General features: G+C 46.0%; 1 protein-coding gene across 1 annotated transcript in view; it reads right to left on the bottom strand.

Annotated features, from left to right (window-relative positions):
• Positions 1-21,980, bottom strand: part of LOC147731248 (uncharacterized) — a 269,780-nt gene that overhangs the window by 98,976 nt on the left and 148,824 nt on the right. The window contains exon 3 of the mRNA XM_086956252.1: positions 5,069-5,187. Within this exon, the coding sequence (XP_086812378.1) occupies positions 5,069-5,187 (119 nt within the window). The remainder of the gene's footprint in view (positions 1-5,068; positions 5,188-21,980) is intronic.

Genomic DNA, 21,980 nt, shown 5'->3' on the forward strand with positions numbered 1-21,980 from the left:
AATAAACTATCGAACATCCATTTATTTGCATATACAGCTATACACCCACTACCACCTTACTTCTAAGGAAACTTACACATACTTACTCTCTAAAACAATCACTTATAGAAAGACATACTTATTTAAACAGGAACTCTTACAATCTCTCACTCCCACATATACTCACTTATATACATCATTACTCACATATACTAGATTAAAACAAATGTAGTTACTGATAAAGACACTAGTGAGACAGTCATTCACTCACTAACACACACATGTACACACTCTTCCACCCATACAGTCCTGCACATATGCTGTCTTCAAAACACATACAGTGAGTCAGTCATTGATGCATCTATGTGCTAAGTAATACCCCGACCAAACCATACAGACACTCATACTGATACTAAAAAAAAATCTAATAACCCATATACACACACATGTAGCTACTCACCAACCTATGCAGCAACTTATACACAAAGTGAAACACTGATACATATATTTAAATATTAAAACATTACTCGCTAATATATGTATTCACTAAGATACACTTAATAAGCCGGTTAACCAATCAATTTTTTTTTTTAAAACATCCATTTAGACACTTACTTAAACATTTATTCTTCCATCGACCTTTTTCATATAGAAAATATATATATTTTTCAGAAAGACACACATTCACTGGATGGTGTCATCAGTGATGTCATGAGTGATGTCACCGACCATGTCATGAGTGATGTAATATGTGACGTCATCAGCAGTGCATTGCAGGCGCGCAAGTTATAGTGAGTCCAACTAACTATAACGTGGGAATTTCAATGGTTTTATGTCAGTAAAATTTCCAGCTAACTATAACTGGTGTCAAACCTATGGTTTTTTCAGTGAATATATATATATATATATAGCGGCCCTGCCTGGGTCGCGAGGTGCCCCAGCTCCAGCACACTGTGAAGATTGCAGCGTCAGCGGAACGGCGTGACCGTGTTGGCAAGGTACACTAGCAGGGACCCAGGGGTCCTTTTGGCAACAACCTACTACAGGTTTAAGCGAACTTGGAGACATGGCTACATTCCACTATGGATTGTATCAAGTCAGACTACAATGACCAAAATGCAGCCTTGGGCATGCCCACTGGGCGGGACTACTATCTTCGCTACAAGAGCAGTGTGAAACACCATGCAGCTGTGCCTCCTTTGACTCTGGTGATCAAGGGCTATGCAGCCCGAAACATGTTTGGAGACGTGATTGTGCTGTTCAAGGGGATACTGGTTTCCCTGAAACCTGCTAATAAAGAAGGTTTTAACACGTCCGTGTGTGGCGCCTCAACTGTTGAGCCTTTTCGTTTGGACATATATATATATATATATCATTATCAAACAAACCCACACAACACAGATAGGCACCCAGCCCTAGCTCTGTGCCTTGTCTGAAGTGTTTTGTTAGGTTTGTTACTAGGGTGGCGTTAAATTAGGCTATGATTGTGATGCGTAATTTCATTTGTGTTGGTGTTTGGCCTCAAGCGCCAGCGTTTGTATAGTCTTTTTTCACAACAAAACTCCCTAAGACTAGAAGACATAAACTTCACGACTTGTTGCACTGGTTGATAAGCTGGAAAAAGTAGAACTGTCCACTCTTTGGTATATGAAAAATGTGGAAGACCCCACCCGCACTGTGGATTAAAGTAATGGTCTGTAACACCTCCACTCCAAAACAACAAGGATGTTAATGCTGTAAAAGCCTGAAAAAACAGGCAAAATGTATAAATGCAGCATGGGAAAAAGGAGAGGCAAATTGTTAATTTTTTTACACGTTACTCATGGAATTGTTCATCGAAGTATTCTGCAGTGTTAGTTAGTATAATGCTGTTACACCCAACTCTGATATCATGATGTTAAACGTTGCTGTAAGGGTGTAGTTATGTTATGTTATATTTACTTCTAAAGCGCAAACAAATACCTGGAGATGTCTTGGCGCTAGCTCTGTTGAGTGGACATAGATCCGTCCTTACCTTTCATTCTTCTGGGGTGCTGGTCACGAAACTACTTCCTCCCCAATTGGTCCATTTGAACCTGGTAACTAAAAGTTTCATGGCACCAGAGGAGCGCAGGTTTCACCCTGGGACGTACCATTGGAAGGATTGTTTCAAATAGTCTTGTAGGCTAGACAGAGAGCTTTAAACCCTTATTTGCTGCCTGATAGGGAGCCAATGTAACTTGCTGATGGCTTGAGAAGCAGATTTATGCTTAGGAATGCCAGCCAACTGTCTGGCTGCTGCGTTCTGCAAGACTTGTAACCTATTTAGGTGTTGATGTTGCATATTTAAGTATAGGCCATTGCAGTAGTCTATCTCTGATAGTAAAAGTGCCATTACCACCCTTTTTTCAGTATCCATAAGGCTTAAAAGGAAAATACTTTTTACCATCCTCAAGATATAGAAAGCGGATGAAGTGACTGTATTCACCTGCTGGCCAAATGTTAGTTTATTATCCATTACCACCCCCAGATTCCTCACCTTACTCACTGGGGAGGCCAGGGTTCCCAGTTCCTCTGTTCACCATAAAGGGAACTAAAGGGTGGAATTATTCCCAAAAATAATGACCTCTGTTTTACCAGAGTTCAATTTCAGGCAGTTTATATTCATTCAGTTCCCAATTGCTGCTGTGCAGTCATGAAATCACAATCGTGTGCTACTGTCACCAGTTGGCATAGCTACCACGATTTGAGCATCATCTGTATAAGACATGAGATCAAAACCAAAGGACATAATGAAGGCTGTCAGAGGTTTTACGTATACATTAAACAAAGTAGGACTGATTGAGAATCCCTGCGGAACCCCAAAAGGCAGTGAAAAAAGGGTCAGACACAAATTGATTCAGTGCTACTACTCTCTTTCTCTCTGAAAGAAAAGATTTTAAGTGAACAAGAGCCGTCCCCCCGATACCGACATTCTGGAGATGGTCGGACAGTATCTTATAATCAAACATATCTAACGCTGCAGAAAACTTGAGAACGATGAGCTCTGAATTGCCCCTTCCATCAAGAATTGATCTCACCTCTTGTCTAGTCTTGAGTAGAGCTGTTTCGGTACTATGACCGATTCTAAACCTGATTTGCGTAATATATAGCAGTTACTGAGGGGCAGAAAGGTGGGGCGGGGGAGGGGCAGCATGGGGGGGGGGGGTGCTAAAAACCGGAATATGGATAATTGGAGGTAAGTAAACGATTTAATTAATAAAATTAATTTTGTAGTGCGCGCTGCCTCGCATTTTGCGATGCAGGGCGCGCTACGTAATTCGTTTTATTAAATAAATTGTTTACTTACCTCCAATTATCCATATTCCGGTTTTTAGCACCCCCCACCCTGCCCCTCCCCCATCCCGCCTTTCTACCCCACCGGAACTCCCTCCACGGGCCGCGGCTGGCAGTTGATTATCCTCTAAAAACAATACCAGTTACTGATTCATGGCCTTTTCTAAAATCTTCACTGGCAGAGGAATTCGAGAAATGGGGCGATAATTATTACGGTCCATTGGGCTCAAGTTAAGCTTTTTTATGAGAGGAAGTATAGATGCTTCCTTCCATTGACCAGAAAAGCATCCTGACTCAAACTTGGAGTTAAAAATGCTTGTCAAATGGGTGGCCACAGTTTCCACCGCTAATTTGATCGCTACTGAGAGACATGGTTCCATGTAAAAGCATGATTTAGTGGCTTGAATTAAAGATACTAATTGATTAACCGAAAGTGCTGAGAATTTGGTAAAGATAGATTGTCCCTGACTTAAGGCAGATTGAACTATACCATCCTGTCTAGTAGTAATATTTTGATCAGATTTGTTAACAATGTATACCACTTTGTCCAGAAAAAAGCTGGCAAATGTGTTACAGAAGGCCCGACCACTAAGGGTCATGTCATCAATGGGGACCAAGGACAATTTGGCCATAACCTGAAAAAGTAATTTTGAAGAGTTTTTGGCTTCTTCGATTTTTTGTGTAAAATAATAAAGTTTCTTCTTTGATCAAAAGCGATTTATAGTTATCCATACATATTTTATATTTATACTTTTCGTCCTTATTTTATTCTTCCCTCCGATTCCGCTTTTGTCTTCTACAGACTTGCTTCTATAGTCTAAGTGTCTCTGTAAACCATAGAGCTGATAGTTTACTTCTTCGCAAATGAGAAATTCTTAAAGGCCCACTCCAGCTTTAAAGGCCTGAGCCGAAGTCGAGGGCCTTTAACAAGGGAGCAGGACTTTAATGCAGGTATAGCCCAGCTATGGAGGGCTATAAGGGTATTTTAACATTCCGCCACTAGAGGGCAGAATCACAGATATGTAGTCCTCAGTACAGGTGCAGTGGGCTTCACAAATGCACGCTGCAAGTGCTGCAAATATACAGTCCTCAGTGTAAGGTTGGTGTGCTTCATGCACACATGCTGCAAGCAACATAGATATATAGTCTCTCAGCTGACTGAGGCCAGGTAAGCAAAGGATCTAATTTGTTTTCTAATTTAGAAAAGTGTGTCAATTTAAGAGCCTTCAACTGAATCTCCTAGGTCAAGCTACTAAATCAAATGCAAGAATCCATCGCTCAGGACCACACCATAAGTATGTGAACGAGGTGTCTTGCAGGCACTATCAGTATACATCATTTTAGATTAACCCTTTCTTTCCAAGCTGTATGTTCTTTACTATTAGTAGTTCTAACGTGTGTTTTGGCTGCATGCTCTTTCAGCAGTGCTGCCTCATCTTCCACAGGATGTAAGGGGACCATCGGACCTTAGAGGTGCACTCCCTGGGAAGAGCACTCACACCTATCTCTCTTTCTTTCCGTTTCTGTTCCTAGCTCGAGGGCCTGTGACACACTTTTTGGAGGCACTATCTGCTCTGCCTAATTTCTGGGACCTTATCTGACCCTAGGGAGCATGCTTTTCTCCACAGGATGGTAAGATGGGTGTTCCCATTAACACAAAGTCTGAAATATAAATCAACTCCCCTACATTAGCAGCACCACCTTAACCAATCAGACGAGGCCCTGACTCCTGTAGAGGCATGGTTGGGTTTCAGTAAGAAGCTTCTTCACTTACCTGCAGGACCAGTTCTGCTTCCGAGATGCTCTCTCCGTTCATCTGCAGGCCGCTGTGTCCATTGCCCCCAAATGCGCCTGGCACGTCCCCCAGCCGGCTGGCGTTCTTTTTCATGGTAGCTATGAAATCAAAGGGGAGACGAACAGCCTTGAATGGTATGGCATCAGGTAAAATGGAAGATTCTTAATACATGGGTTTATTCAGTGCTTTTTGTGCAAAAAGGTTATATATATATATATCGTCAAGTTTTTCAATGAAAGAAAGTCACAGATCAAGAGTGGGGTGCATGGCAGTCAAGAGGCTAATTTTTTCCAAATTCTATGGGCTAGCTCGCAAATCCAAAATTTTGGGGAACAGATAGCGGAGGTCAAGATCCAGGGTCACAAGTACGGAGGTCTCAATAAATGCCAAAGACCTCCTGTTGAACATATTAGCGGCGGAACCGAGACCCAGATACCAAGACATATGGGTGAAGCTAGCGGCTGGCGTCACTAAGTGTAATGTAGCTAGAAAATGGGGTAAACATGAGCCCCCAGCAGTTGAGGAGTGGGAGCTAGACTTGGACTGGTGTGCCTTATTTACCCGTACATGCTGTATGATGTAAAAGCTCAATAAAATGATTTTTGTTTAATTGGGGTGCATGGTTAGTGTTTTTTGTGGACCTCAGTACAGGAACAGCAGAAAGTCAATGAGGGTCAGTTGTGTGTTTTTACCCATTATCTGCATTGGTGCCAACCACTGACCTTCAGTTTAGGGACCCTGGCTGTTTACTGACATTGTCGATTGCTTTTTTTCTATTGCCTATTTTATTTCCTTTATGTGTTGTGCGCAGCATCTGCCAGAACATAACTCTGGTCGCAGGGGGGAGAGGCGGACAGGAAATGGGGCGAAGATGTGACAATAGAAATCATGAACAAATTACCAACAATATATATATATATATATATATATATATATATATATATATATATATGTATATATTTAAAGGCTCAAGAGTCCCTTGCACATCAGAAGTGCGAGTGCGGAGAGTTTTTTTTCTTCATAATGGCTTTAAATCTCTTCAATGTCAAGGCATTTTTGCAGTAGATGAGAAGATTATTTCATAGCTCTGCCACTGCTGTAGCAAGGCTTTTCCTTTAGTGTTTGGAAGAAATGAGCTTGGTGTCTTTGTAGGAGTGGTGATTTCTTTTGGTTAGCACAAATAAGTGTAGGAGGTTCTAGGGGGTGTTTTTATTTATAGACCTCATTTATGTAGAAGGTGTTTAGTATGGTTTGTGCTTGGGTTGATATGAAGTCTATTTCATTTAGATCAACTGGCAGAAATGTGTTGTTTTATTTCTGATTGAAGCTAAGTCTGATAGTTCAGTTGTGAACCACTTGCAGTTTAGACAACATCTTGAGTGGGGCTTTAAAAAAAACTACAGAGCAGTAGAAATGTCTGGATTGCACAAGTGCCCGAAAGATGAGGACCCGTTAAAGAATGACGAGCGAGAAGCAAGGTTTATATAAGTCGTAGAGGTGGTAGTGGGCATTTTTGGAAACTGTTTAAGCTTCTAGTGTACAGAAAAGGTCTGAATCGAAAAGAACACCAAGATTTCAAGATAGTTTGAGTAGAGTAGGAGGTGACACAAGATCTGCAGACTGTTTCAAATGGATCACTGCTAAGAGTGTTTAAAAATCAGAATTTCTACCAGGGTTAGTGTTGAGGCAGACACATTTTTCCATCGATTCTTCCGTGACCACCAAGCACAGGCTGATGTTTATAGAGTCTGAACTGTCTTGTTGGAGTTCGATTAGGGATGCGATGGCATTGGTCTACATTTGGCAGTTTAGACCAAAAGAGGAGATTACTTTCGGAGTGATCGCTTATGCTGAAACAAATGTGTGGACAGGGAATCATGTATTTTGACTAATATTGGTTTGGTGACGCGCCTTAGTGTTAAGTCCAGAAAAGCCAGGGTGTTCCAGCTTATGGCTGGGGTGCTTTAACAGAGGCCTGTCTTTTTCTCAGTACTAGAACAGCAGGGGTGCTAAGCTCATGGTTGAGGTGCACTGGATTCCCCAGGGCTGTGAGACTGGACTGAGGGGCATTTTCAGTGTTTTGTGCGAGCACCAGTAGAGGGCTATCAGTTGGCGGTGTGGGTCAGGACTGAGGTGTGTTGGCGAGGCAGTCTCTGGGTCTCAGTACTGGGATGCTGTAGGTCATGCTAGAGGTACAGCAGCAGTTGTGTGGGGTCAAAGGAGCAATGATGGAAGAGGATGCTGCCGAGCAGGACTGAAGAGTATGGTCGCCTGGGAAAGCTGTTCCCGGGTCTCAAGAATGGAATAACAAGTGGGGTGTAGGTCAGGGTCACTGTGCACTGATCGAGCTGTGAGAGATGCCCAGTATCAGAATAGCGGGGGTGGAGGACCAGCCGCTGCCTTCGCTGGGCTCATTCTTCCTGCTTTTCTCCATCAATGGCTGAGTATAGGTTGGATGTATTATTGCGCTTTTCAGCCAGCCTTTAGAAGGCGGTCGCCTGTAAGAGTTTCCAGTCCAGTTCAGCTCAGGAGGTAATTGGGGACAGATGTGCCGAGCTCAGCTTACAAAAGACTTGTTTTTAGAGGGTCTAAAAAACTGACGGGCCAGTCTATCACCCCAGCCTTTCCCACGGTCCACACGAAACTCATGTTAGCGCGTTGGAAAATGTCTCTTTTTACCTGACATGTACATACACTGCAACTTCAATGTCATGCAGTACACCCGGTGTCAGGGTAAGAAAGCTCGTGCGGCTGCTGCACATGTTCGACGTCTGCTGCAGAAGCAAGCAGTGCTGATGATTGTGCTACAACTGTCAAGTGTGAAAGAAGTGTGCGCTGCTGCTGACTTTGCTACACCTGTTGAGTGTGAACGAAGTGTGCGCTGCTGCTGATTGTGCCTCACCTGTTGAGTGTGAACGAAGTGTGTGCTGCTGCTGATTGTGCCTCACCTGTTGAGTGTGAAAGAAGTATGCGCTGCTGGTGATTGTGCTACACCTGTTGAGTGTGAAAGAAGTGTGCGCTGCTGCTGACTTTACTACACCTGTCGAGTGTGAAAGAAGTGTGCGCTGCTGCTGACTTTACTACACCTGTTGAGTGTGAAAGAAGTGTGCGCTGCTGCTGATTGTGCCTCACCTGTTGAGTGTGAAAGAAGTGTGCGCTGCTGCTGACTTTACTACACCTGTCGAGTGTGAAAGAAGTGTGCGCTGCTGCTGACTTTACTACACCTGTTGAGTGTGAAAGAAGTGTGCGCTGCTGCTGATTGTGCCTCACCTGTTGAGTGTGAAAGAAGTGTGCGCTGCTGCTGATTGTGCTACACCTGTCGAGTGTGAAAGAAGTGTGCACTGCTGCTGACTTTACTACACCTGTTGAGTGTGAAAGAAGTGTGCGCTGCTGCTGATTGTGCCTCACCTGTTGAGTGTGAAAGAAGTGTGCGCTGCTGCTGATTGTGCTACACCTGTCGAGTGTGAAAGAAGTGTGCGCTGCTGCTGACTTTACTACACCTGTTGAGTGTGAAAGAAGTGTGCGCTGCTGCTGATTGTGCCTCACCTGTTGAGTGTGAAAGAAGTATGCGCTGCTGGTGATTGTGCTACACCTGTCGAGTGTGAAAGAAGTGTGCGCTGCTGCTGATTGTGCTACACCTGTCGAGTGTGAAAGAAGTGTGCGCTGCTGCTGACTTTGCTACACCTGTGGAGTGTGAAAGAAGTGTGTGCTACTGCTGACTTTGCTACACCTGTTGAGTGTGAAAGAAGTGTGCGCTGCTGCTGACTGCTACACCTGTTGAGTGTGAAAGAAGTGTGAGCTGCTGCTGACTTTGCTACACCTGTTGAGTGTGAAAGAAGTATGCGCTGCTGCTGACTTTGCTAATACCTGTCGAGTGTGAAAGAAGTATGCGCTGCTGGTGATTGTGCTACACCTGTCGAGTGTGAAAGAAGTGTGCGCTGCTGCTGATTGTGCTACACCTGTCGAGTGTGAAAGAAGTGTGCGCTGCTGCTGACTTTGCTACACCTGTTGAGTGTGAAAGAAGTGTGTGCTACTGCTGACTTTGCTACACCTGTTGAGTGTGAAAGAAGTGTGCGCTGCTGCTGACTGCTACACCTGTTGAGCGTGAAAGAAGTGTGAGCTGCTGCTGACTTTGTTACACCTGTTGAGTGTGAAAGAAGTGTGCGCTGTTGCTGACTTTGCTACACCTGTTGAGTGTGAAAGAAGTGTGCGCTGCTGCTGATTGTGCTACACCTGTCGAGTGTGAAAGAAGTGTGCGCTGCTGCTGATTGTGCTACACCTGTCGAGTGTGAAAGAAGTATGCGCTTCTGGTGATTGTGCTACACCTGTCGAATGAGAATGAAGTGTGCGCTGCTGCTGATTGTGTTACACCTGTCAAGTGTGAAAGAAGTGTGTGCTGCTGCTGATTGTGCTACACCTGTTGAGTGTGAAAGAAGTGTGAGCTGCTGCTGACTTTGCTACACCTGTCGAGTGTGAAAGAAGTGTGCACTGCTGCTGACTTTGCTACACCTGTTGAGTGTGAAATAAGTGTGTACGGCTGCTGACTTTGCTACACCTGTTGAGTGTGAAAGAAGTGTGCGCTGCTGCTGATTGTGCTACACCTGTTGAGTATGAAAGAAGTGTGCGCTGCTGCTGATTGTGCTACACCTGTCGAGTTTGTAAGAAGTGTGCGCTGCTGCTGATTGTGCTACACCTGTGGAGTGTGAAAGAAGTGTGCGCTGCTGCTGATTTAGCCACACCTGTCGCGTGTGAAAGAAGTGTGCGCTGCTGCTGATTGTGCTACACCTGTCGAGTGTGAAAGAAGTATGCGCTGCTGGTGATTGTGCTACACCTGTCGAATGAGAATGAAGTGTGCGCTGCTGCTGATTGTGCTACGCCTGTCGAGTGTGAAAGAAGTGTGAGCTGCTGCTGACTGTGCTACACCTGTCGAGTGTGAAAGAAGTGTGCGCTGCTGCTGATTGTGCTACACCTTTCGAGTGTGAAAGAAGTGTGCGCTGCTGCTGATTGTGCTACACCTGTCGAGTGTGAAAGAAGTGTGCGCTGCTGCTGACTTTGCTACACCTGTTGAGTGTGAAAGAAGTGTGTGCTACTGCTGACTTTGCTACACCTGTTGAGTGTGAAAGAAGTGTGCGCTGCTGCTGACTGCTACACCTGTTGAGTGTGAAAGAAGTGTGAGCTGCTGCTGACTTTGCTACACCTGTTGAGTGTGAAAGAAGTGTGCGCTGTTGCTGACTTTGCTACACCTGTTGAGTGTGAAAGAAGTGTGCGCTGCTGCTGATTGTGCTACACCTGTCGAGTGGAATGGAATGGAAATGGAAAAGGCTTTTATATAGCGCATGGCTACCCGGGGGCATCCCAGCGCTGCAGCAGGACTACGATATGGAGAGAGGGAAAAACTCAGGGAAAAAGCCAAGTTTTCAACTGCTTCCGAAAGATCAGGTGATTGGGTTGAAAGTGTGCGCTGCTGCCGATTATGCTACACCTGTCGAGTGTGAAAGAAGTGTCATGTTCGCGCTGCGCGGGTGAACTACAATTCCCGGCAGGCGCGGCAAAAGAACTACCGCTCCCATGATCCTTTGCATTCTCGCGAGAGGACGATCGCGGAAGCATAAGGAAGACTGGGAGCAGCGCTCAGCATCGGGAATTCTCCGGTCCGATCTGATCGTTATTCGGCAAGCCGTTCCTGGTGTGGTAAGGGTGCTTGCACCTAGGCAGCTTAAGTCTTGACATTTGAACTTCCTTGTTGAGTCCTGTAGGAGGTTTCCAGGGCTTTTTGTTCACTCGTGGTTTTCGAGGGTTAAAGTCCCTCCTTGGTTCTATGGGATTGTCCCGGTCGGTATTGTCGGCCGACGGTGTTGTGGATGGTGATTAATCCACGGAGGTTAAACCATTGTGCTCTTGCTTCACATACTTTTGTGGGGGAAAAACTTGGCTCCTCTTTTGAAGTACAGTACGTGGGGGAAAGAACTGAACGGTGATCGTTTCTGTGTGCTTTCAACATAGAGGCGGCTTCAATTATTATTTGCATTGTGATGATGATGAGGTGTTCCACTAGGATGTTGTTTTAATCCCTGTGTCTCTTGCTCCTTAATTAACAGGGATTGATTTGGAGTGGTTCTCAACTCTCGATCCCTGTGAAGCCCACAAGGAGTGAGCTAGGGGTATGTCATGGTCTGAATATTAGTTGGTGACTAAGATTATAAATGTTGGTATACAGGAGGTTACAAGTCATTGTCTTCTCTTATGTTATAGCAGCAGCACCTATATCCTTACCTCTGGCATCATTTATCTCTCCCCTGAAGAATTCTTTTTCTTTACAGGTACTTAGTCAATATTAGGTCTAATTGTCATTATTGTATTCAGTAGTGAGAAAAGACAGTTACTCATGAGTTGTTGTTCTCTTTCTGTCTTTTCCAGATCTCCCTCCCTGCTGTCCCCTTCCTTTCCTTCCTGGCCCCTAAACCTCTTCCCATACGTCCCTCGCTTAATCCGTTCAACGTGCTGTGCCTTAACGGCATTTCCAGCTGTTGGATAGATTGAGAGGTGGAACATAATCTTCAAACCGATCCTGAGGACGTTATCCACAACAGAATTCCCGATCCACGAATATTGTCCTCCCGGTCGGGTTGAACCTTATGGCTACCATGGATGAAGTGATAGCTGCTTTAGCGGGTTTACAAATAGAAGTAGCAGCATCCAGACAAGAGACAGCTGACCTGCGGGCCAGGTTTGATGGTCTCCCAAGAAACCCTTTTGATGCGGGTGTACCTGCTCCATCCACTGCTGTGGTAGTGGAAATGCCGGTTTCTATCCCATTGGCCTCCCCCGAGCGCTTTCAGGGGGATTCAGAGAAGGTGCAGGTATTTCTTACGCAGGTAGCACTACATTTCTCATGTAAGCCTAAATCCTTCCCAACCAACCAGGCAAAAGTGGCTTTCGCGATATCCTATCTGGTGGGGAATGCCGCGCAGTGGGCTGTACCCTTTGTCAATCGGAATGACCCCTTGCTACATGATTGGGAATCCTTCAGACAGGAGTTTATAAGAGTTTTTGATAGAAGGGCGGACTCCTACACGGCAGATCGTGAGCTATTAGAGTTGAAACAGGGTAGCAAAGATCTGGTGGGGTATATTAACGCATTCAGGAGACTAGTAGCAGAGACCAGTTGGCCCGAGAACAAACAAGCCTCCTTGTTCCATCAGGGGTTAAGCGAGGAGCTAAAAGACGTCATAGCACAGATCGATCCGCAACCAGCTACTGTTGAGGATCTGATCAACCTGTCGTTGAGGCTAGATCACCGGATAAGCGAACGGAGGGGGGATACTCGTAGAAAACCCCCTGTAGAGCGGAGCAAACCAACCGAAACCCCCTCGGTGTCTGCCCCTGAACCGATGGATATCGGAGCTGTCAGACAAGCCCTCACCCCAGCTGAAAAAGAGTCCCGTCGCAAGCAGGGTCTTTGTCTATATTGTGGGAAACGTGGGCATTTCGTACGGGAGTGTCCCGTCAAACCCAAAGGCAATCGTTTTCGCTCTCCCAGAGTAGTCTCAACCACAGCTGAAGAGGGGGCGGGAAACTGACGGACTCTAGGTCACAAGAAGGGGTGTCTTGGAGTCATTTATCCGTCCCTTCGTTGCATGACGTCAAGGTGGGATCAAAAGGTCATTTTTTTCTTCCCATAAGGATGGTAGTGGAAGGTGTGCAGGTGAACATGTCTGCCATGGTTGACTCAGGAGCTACAGGTATGTTTATGGACATTCAGGAAGCTCAGAGCAAGGGTATCGAATTGATACAGAACGAGTTTCCAGAGGTGGTGTATGCGGTGGATGGGAGGAGGTTGAGGACGGGTTCAGTGGAATACAGAACTGAAGCATTGGAGGTGTGGTATGGGGAAGCACATGTGGAACGGATTACCTTTAGCGTGATCAGGGCTCCTCAGTATGGGGTGATTTTTGGTATCCCATGGTTGGAGAAGCACAATCCGAGCATAAACTGGGGCAGCAGAACTTTGATCATGGATTCTGACCATTGTTTGGAGCACTGTCATGCGGCCTCTCTGATCCCTGCTAGAGCATTGTCTAGCGGCTTCAATATTGCGACTGCTGCAGAAAAATGTGTGGTACTCCCGGCAGCCTACTCTAAATACGCGAAGGTATTCAGTGAAACCCATGCCGAAGAACTCCCCCCTCATAGGCAGTATGACTGCCAAATAGATCTGATACCTGGGGCAGTGGTACCTACTGGGCGTATTTACGCATTGACTGAACCTGAGACACAGCACTTGAGGTCCTATCTTGACAAGTTGCTGGAATTGGGATTCATCCGCCCGTCCAAATCACCAGCAGCATCGCCCCTTTTCTTCATTCCTAAGACCAATGGAGAACTGAGGGCATGTGTGGATTTTCGCGCATTAAACGCCATCACTATTAAAAACAGATACCCTCTCCCTCTCATCAGTGTTCTTTTGGAACAAGTCAAAGGAGCTACTGTTTTCACCAAATTGGATCTTAAAGGTGCATACCACTTGGTTCGCATGAGGCAGGGAGATGAGTGGAAGACCGCCTTTAAAACCAGGTATGGTCTTTTTGAGTACCTGGTTATGCCATTTGGGCTTTGCAATGCCCCTGCGGCCTTTCAATTCTTTCTGAACGACGTCCTTCGTGAGATCTTGGATCGGTATGTCATCGTATATATAGATGACATATTGGTGTACTCCGAGTCTGAGGAATTACATCTCCATCATGTAGAGACAGTATTGAGTATACTTCAAGCGCACCACTTATACTGTAAACTGAGTAAGTGCGATTTTCATGTACGTTCTGTGGAGTTCTTGGGGGTGATCTTAAGTCCGGAAGGTCAGGAGATGGCAGAACGTAAGATTTCGGCTATAACAAATTGGCCTGTTCCCAGTAATATCCGGGATGTCCAGTGCTTCATTGGTTTTGCCAATTTTTATAGGCGCTTCATCGGGCATTTCTCAAAGTTGGTGGCCCCTATAACTCATCTCCTGAAGAAAAACACTGTATTCAAATGGACCGAGGAGGCACAGTCAGCTTTCTCTGCTCTCAAACATGCCTTTGTGACTGCTCCAATATTGGCCCATCCTGATCCGGACAAAGCCTATGTAGTGGAGGCTGATGCATCAGAAGTGGCAATCGGAGCGGTTTTGTCCCAAAGAAACACAGATACAGGGCAACTTCATCCAGTGGCTTTTATGTCTCGGAAGTTGAACGCTGCCGAAAAGAACTACCATATATCAGAAAAAGAGCTGTTGGCAGTCCGTGACTCCTTCCTTGAGTGGCGGCACTTCTTAATGGGTGCAAAACATCTAGTCACTGTGTACACAGACCACCGCAATCTGCAATTTATGACGGCAGCCCGGCATCTTTCCCCCAGGCAACTGAGATGGATGATGTTCTTTTCAGGTTTCCATTTCATTATTACCTACAGACCGGGAGTAGAGAACCGCAAGGCAGATGCTCTTACCCGTCAGTCATCCGCGGTTCTTCCTGGGGGGGCACCGGTGGCCAGCATCATCGACCCTGCTAAGGTACTGTGTGCGTTACAGCCGGATACCTTTTTGAAAGGTGTGGCTAGAGGCATTTCCTCGTTTTCATGGAAGACGTGGTTACAGAAACATCCTGAATGGACATTGCATGGGGGCCTTCCAGTGCATAACCAAAGGTTACTAATACCCACCGTGCAGCTGCGGAGGCAGGTGTTTGTATGGTGCCATGACTCCCCATGTGCTGGTCACTTTGGAGAAGCCAAGACTGTTGAACAGGTTCTCCGTCATTTTTGGTGGCCCTCTGTGAGACCTGATATCCGGAAGTGGGTTTCTGAGTGCGAACAATGTGCTAGGATGAAGTCAGATCACGGACGTCCACAAGGTTTGTTACAACCTCTTCCTACTCCCTCTGTTCCTTGGGATAGGATATCATTGGATTTTGTAGTTGGCCTGCCCAAAGACCAGGGTTGTACAGCGATTCTAGTTGTGGTCGATTACCTGACCAAGATGGGGCACTTTATCGCTTGTGCACAAGTGCCCACGGCGGGGCAGTTGGCGGAAATGCTTATGTCACAAGTGGTTCGGCTTCATGGTTTGCCCAGTGTGATCGTGTCCGATAGAGGTGCGCAATTCACTGCCCAATTCTGGAGGAAATGGTGTTCAATGCTTCACATTCAAACCGCCCTTTCTACTAGCTTCCACCCACAAACAGACGGGCAAACAGAGCGCCTAAATCAGACACTCAAACAGTATCTCAGGTGTTTTGTGGATCAAGGCACGGAGGCGTGGGTGGATCACTTGTGGCTGGCGGAGGTGGCGTATAACAACGCCATCCATAGCTCAACCAAAGAGACGCCTTTTTTCTGTAACTATGGCAGACATCCCAGGTTCCTTCCTTTTGTCCATCCGCGAGCGGACCCTGCTTTGCCTGAGGTTGCACGTAGGGTGGCCCGGATTCGTGACACCTTGTCCAAGGTTCAGTCTCAGCTAGCAAAGGCCAAGGCGCAATACAAGACTGCAGCCGATAGACACCGGAGACAGGGACCATTGTATGTTCGAGGGGACATGGTGTGGTTGTCTACTCGTAATCTACGGTTCAAGAAATTGAGTATGTTCAATCCTAAATACATTGGTCCCTATGCCATTGAGAAAAGGGTGAATCCGGTTGCAGTGAAACTGAAACTACCTTCTCATTTGCGGATCCACCCTGTCTTTCATGTGTCTCTGTTGAAGCCCGCAAGAGGAAAGAGTAGATCGCGACCTCCTCCGGTGGTGGTGGATGGAGTGTTGGAGTATGAGGTCCGGAGTCTGTTGGATTCCAAGTATCGTGGCCGTAAACTTTGGTATTTGGTTTCCTGGAAGGGTTACGGTCCTGAGGAAAATTCGTGGGAGCCTGCGGCTGGGCTCCATTCCCCTGCGAGGGTGGCGGCCTTTCATAGGAAGCATCCTGCTAAACCAGGGCCTTGACTTCGCCTTCTCTGTAAGGGGGATGTACTGTCATGTTCGCGCTGCGCGGGTGAACTACAATTCCCGGCAGGCGCGGCAAAAGAACTACCGCTCCCATGATCCTTTGCATTCTCGCGAGAGGACGATCGCGGAAGCATAAGGAAGACTGGGAGCAGCGCTCAGCATCGGGAATTCTCCGGTCCGATCTGATCGTTATTCGGCAAGCCGTTCCTGGTGTGGTAAGGGTGCTTGCACCTAGGCAGCTTAAGTCTTGACATTTGAACTTCCTTGTTGAGTCCTGTAGGAGGTTTCCAGGGCTTTTTGTTCACTCGTGGTTTTCGAGGGTTAAAGTCCCTCCTTGGTTCTATGGGATTGTCCCGGTCGGTATTGTCGGCCGACGGTGTTGTGGATGGTGATTAATCCACGGAGGTTAAACCATTGTGCTCTTGCTTCACATACTTTTGTGGGGGAAAAACTTGGCTCCTCTTTTGAAGTACAGTACGTGGGGGAAAGAACTGAACGGTGATCGTTTCTGTGTGCTTTCAACATAGAGGCGGCTTCAATTATTATTTGCATTGTGATGATGATGAGGTGTTCCACTAGGATGTTGTTTTAATCCCTGTGTCTCTTGCTCCTTAATTAACAGGGATTGATTTGGAGTGGTTCTCAACTCTCGATCCCTGTGAAGCCCACAAGGAGTGAGCTAGGGGTATGTCATGGTCTGAATATTAGTTGGTGACTAAGATTATAAATGTTGGTATACAGGAGGTTACAAGTCATTGTCTTCTCTTATGTTATAGCAGCAGCACCTATATCCTTACCTCTGGCATCATTTATCTCTCCCCTGAAGAATTCTTTTTCTTTACAGGTACTTAGTCAATATTAGGTCTAATTGTCATTATTGTATTCAGTAGTGAGAAAAGACAGTTACTCATGAGTTGTTGTTCTCTTTCTGTCTTTTCCAGATCTCCCTCCCTGCTGTCCCCTTCCTTTCCTTCCTGGCCCCTAAACCTCTTCCCATACGTCCCTCGCTTAATCCGTTCAACGTGCTGTGCCTTAACGGCATTTCCAGCTGTTGGATAGATTGAGAGGTGGAACATAATCTTCAAACCGATCCTGAGGACGTTATCCACAACAAGAAGTGTGCGCTGCTGCTGATTCAGTTACATCTGTCGCGTGTGAAAGAAGTGTGCGCTGCTGCTGATTGTGCTACACCTGTCGAGTGTGAAAGAAGTGTGCGCTGCTGCTGATTGCGCTACACCTGTTGAGTGTGAAAGAAGTGTGCGCTGCTGCTGACTTTGCTACACATGTTGAGTGTGATAGAAGTGTGCACTGCTGCTGACTTTGCTACATCTGTTGAGTGTGAAAGAAGTGTGTACGGCTGCTGACTTTGCTACACCTGTTGAGTGTGAAAGAAGTGTGCGCTGCTGCTGATTGTGCTACACCTGTCGAGTGTGAAAGAAGTATGCGCTGCTGGTGATTGTGCTACACCTGTCGAATGAGAATGAAGTGTGCGCTGCTGCTGATTGTGCTACACCTGTCGAGTGTGAAAGAAGTGTGTGCTGCTGCTGATTGTGCTACACCTGTTGAGTGTGAAAGAAGTGTGAGCTGCTGCTGACTTTGCTACACCTGTCGAGTGTGAAAGAAGTGTGCACTGCTGCTGACTTTGCTACACCTGTTGAGTGTGAAATAAGTGTGTACGGCTGCTGACTTTGCTACACCTGTTGAGTGTGAAAGAAGTGTGCGCTGCTGCTGATTGTGCTACACCTGTTGAGTATGAAAGAAGTGTGCGCTGCTGCTGATTGTGCTACACCTGTCGAGTTTGTAAGAAGTGTGCGCTGCTGCTGATTGTGCTACACCTGTGGAGTGTGAAAGAAGTGTGCGCTGCTGCTGATTTAGCCACACCTGTCGCGTGTGAAAGAAGTGTGCGCTGCTGCTGATTGTGCTACACCTGTCGAGTGTGAAAGAAGTATGCGCTGCTGGTGATTGTGCTACACCTGTCGAATGAGAATGAAGTGTGCGCTGCTGCTGATTGTGCTACGCCTGTCGAGTGTGAAAGAAGTGTGAGCTGCTGCTGACTGTGCTACACCTGTCGAGTGTGAAAGAAGTGTGCGCTGCTGCTGATTGTGCTACACCTTTCGAGTGTGAAAGAAGTGTGCGCTGCTGCTGATTGTGCTACACCTGTCGAGTGTGAAAGAAGTGTGTTCTGCTGCTGATTGTGCTACACCTGTCGAGTGTGAAAGAAGTGTGCGCTGCTCCTGACTTTGCTACACCTGTCGAGTGTGAAAGAAGAGTGCTGCTGCTGACGCGCTACACCTGTCGAGTGTGAAAGAAGTGTGAGCTGCTGCTGACTGTGCTACACCTGTCGAGTGTGAAAGAAGTGTGCGCTGCTGCTGATTGTGCTACACCTTTCGAGTGTGAAAGAAGTGTGCGCTGCTGCTGATTGTGCTACACCTGTCGAGTGTGAAAGAAGTGTGTTCTGCTGCTGATTGTGCTACACCTGTCGAGTGTGAAAGAAGTGTGCGCTGCTCCTGACTTTGCTACACCTGTCGAGTGTGAAAGAAGAGTGCTGCTGCTGACACGCTACACCTGTTGAGTGTGAAAGAAGTGTGCACTGCTGCTGACTGTGCTACACCTGTTGAGTGTGAAAGCAGTGTGCACTGCTCCTGACTGTGCTACACCTGTCGAGTGTAAAAGAAGTGTGCACTGCTGCTGACTTTGCTACACCTAGTGAGTGTGAAAGAAGTGTGCACTGCTGCTGACTTTGCTACACATAGTGAGTGTGAAAGAAGTGTGCACTGCTGCTGCTGTACTACACCTTTTGAGTGAGATTATATCATGAGCTGCTGCTGTCTGTGCTATTGTGTTCAATAGACACTTGCTATTTGCACTGGTCTTGTTTTTCTTTGAGGCAATGCTAAATTTGTACCAAAAAAAAGTAACGTTTAATTGGGAACTCTTCGCCACAGTAGCTGAATGCCGGGGTTCCTAATATCAAGGCTGCCCAGTTTTGATTTCACCTTTTAGGTAACCTGTACTGAAATAGTAAAACGTAATTTCACAAAAATAAACCGAATGCAGTAACAGAATTAGCACTGGCAAAACCAATAGTCCTTGACGTCTGAATAAAACAGGAAAACGCCAAGCTGCAGTGAAGAAACCAACCCAAAATGTGACTGATTGTTGTATACAATTCATCTGTAAAATAAACAGACCCCTCAGGATTTTGCGGTACAGATTAACACATTTTGCAGCACAAAAATGTCAATTTAGCGGCACACAATTGCCTTTTTTGAGGCATTATTACAGTACTTTATTTTACCAGCAGTCCTTCCTTTTCAACCTTACTTTAATGGAAACTGCACCATGAGAGGCATGTTTAAGGTATCTGTGGGTGTTTGTTTGATATTGCCATCTATTTTATCAAAATAACTGAACTGATTCTGCCAGGGCTCGAACTTATAACCTGCTAGTTACCCTAAAATGTAAGCCACAGGCCTTAGCTCCTCGGGTTAATTGGGGCTAAAACACCTGGGCCTAGATCTTCAAATATTTTTCATTGGGTTTGTGTTACTTTTTTAGATTAGAAAGGAAGCAACATTCTAACAGCACTCCCTGCAGGGACTCTGATGTATGCTCTAAATGTCCCCTGCAAGAGCACACAGTGCCCCTCGCTCTCCACTCTACAGCAAACCCCTGTTTTCCTCCCTGCACAAACTCAATGTACCTCACAATACTCCACCACTGCAAGCGCTCCCTGCATCGATCATGGCTCTCATTCACTAAAGGAGCTACTTGCACCACTCACTCACCTCCCAGAAGGAGGACTCTGCCCCCTCCTTCTCCATCGGGCAGGTGCTCCTTGTGCCCCTCAGGATCCTCACAGCAAGGGGAGCCATGCACCCCTCCCTTTCCTCCCTGCACCCTTGCAATGCTCAATACAGGAGATCCCTGTACCTCTCATTCTCTTCCCAGAAGGAACACTCTGCACACTCCCTTTCTCCCTGCAGGCGCTCCCTGCACGCCTCAGGCACTCACTTCAGGAGATCTCTACACTCCTCCCTGCAATAATTCAATACACTCTCACATTGCTTCCTGCAGGAGCAGCCTACAACCCTCACTCACTTCCCCACACTCTTACCACCCTTGGCTTCTTTCCCTGCAAGAGCTTATTGCATTGCACGCACTCATCCAAGCAGAAGTAAAGGTGCACTCACACTCCCTGAATCCCCAGCTCTCCTCCCAACACCTCTCACAGCCCTCCCTGCAGGAGGAAAGGGCGTGGCTATAAAAAACCTTGTCTTGGTCACTCATTCCCTGCCTCTGCAACCCATTCTCTTCCAAATCAGACTGATACCTACGTGTTGAGGTGGGTAAGCACTGAATGCTTGAGTCAGGCTCAAGCTTAAAGCCTGGCCTGGCTCTGGCTCAGCTCGAGTGTCCAGTTTGAAGCTCGAGCCCATGACAAGCCAAGCTTCCATACGTCTTCTCCCTGCTACCTTTGCTCTACCCTCACGCACTAAGGGGTAAAAACTAAACATTAACATTTGAGATAAAAGACTATTCAGTAGCAGATTTGTATAAGGTGAAACCAAAAAAAACTGGACTAATCATGACTTCCCTGCTTAACTAAATTGTCTAATCTTAAGCAAATATTGTATTTAACTGATCCTTCTGTTTCTTTACTATCACATATCAAAGATCCATATACATGACTTCGGAATGCCAGTGTGGAAAAACAACTGTTTTGCCTCTTACTTCACTAATGGCACTGTCGCCGGGTGGGGGTGGGGCAGGAATAGTTCTACGTTCATGTTTAAAAACTATTACTTTTAATAAATATATTCATTACAGTGCTATAAAGTGAAATATTAATGTCAGAGCATTCACATGTCAACATTACCTGCAGTTTCCTTCTTAGCACTGTGCTGACACATCAACCTCCAGACCACTTTTTTTAGGTCTTGCCTGGCACCATTAAGCTCACCCACGTTGTGCCAATCGTTTTAATTGGCTCCTGTTACTGTCCTTTGTAAATAGTGGCTTTTCATTGGTCATTAGGCTAAGTAGTCCCTCCTTAGTACCGCCTTTTCTCTTGTTGTAACCTCCAATGAGGACTGCCCATGTTACTATAGATGTTTTAATTCAAGCCTCTGAGCACTATTTTCTTAAATGACTTTCTCCTGCCTGCCCTTGCTGAACGCCTCGCCCGTAATTAACTTAACAAAGTGTTTGTTTTTTTTAATGCCTCATATCCGGCTTTCATTTTACTGGCAGTCGCATGCCTTTCTTTATAGCAGCTCGCCGTATTTACCTTAACAAAATCTTTTTTTTAAAACACCCCATGCCTTCACTTTAATGGCGACCGCGCCCCTTTCTTTATTCGCAGCTTGCCAGAAAACTGACAACTCCGTTGGTTTGTCCATTGTTTTTGGCTATGGCTGCGCACAGTGTGTGGCGTCATTTCCTTATTCACTCTGCCTCACTGTGCATTTGGGCTCTCTGTGTTACGGTCTTTCTCAGTCAGCGCCCATTTCACGAATGCCGCACTACAGTACAAGACAGTTTGTTTATTACTTTATTCATGTGCCGCTTGCGGTGCCTGTTTCTTGAGCGCCGCTCTATACTCATCAAATAAGTAAGCTGAAAAAAGCTACTGTACATTAAAATCAGTTTTACATTTTTAAAAAACATTTTCTGTTTTTCTAGCCCAAATTGCCTATCCGTTGTTCAAAGAGCTTTGTGAAGGGAGAGTGGAGCTTTGTATAGGATAACAAATCCTATAGCAAAAAGTTATTCATCGTGGACAATTGTAGTCCAACACAGATTATCCTTCTGGAAATTTAGAGATTTTAGATTTTTTCTGAATTTTAAATAGTCTCCTTTGAGTCACACAAACCACACAAGGGAAATAAATTAGAAGCTTTGAACACATAG

Source organism: Lissotriton vulgaris, chromosome 2_1 (genome assembly GCF_964263255.1).
Source record: "Lissotriton vulgaris chromosome 2_1, aLisVul1.2, whole genome shotgun sequence".
NCBI lineage: Eukaryota > Metazoa > Chordata > Amphibia > Caudata > Salamandridae > Lissotriton > Lissotriton vulgaris.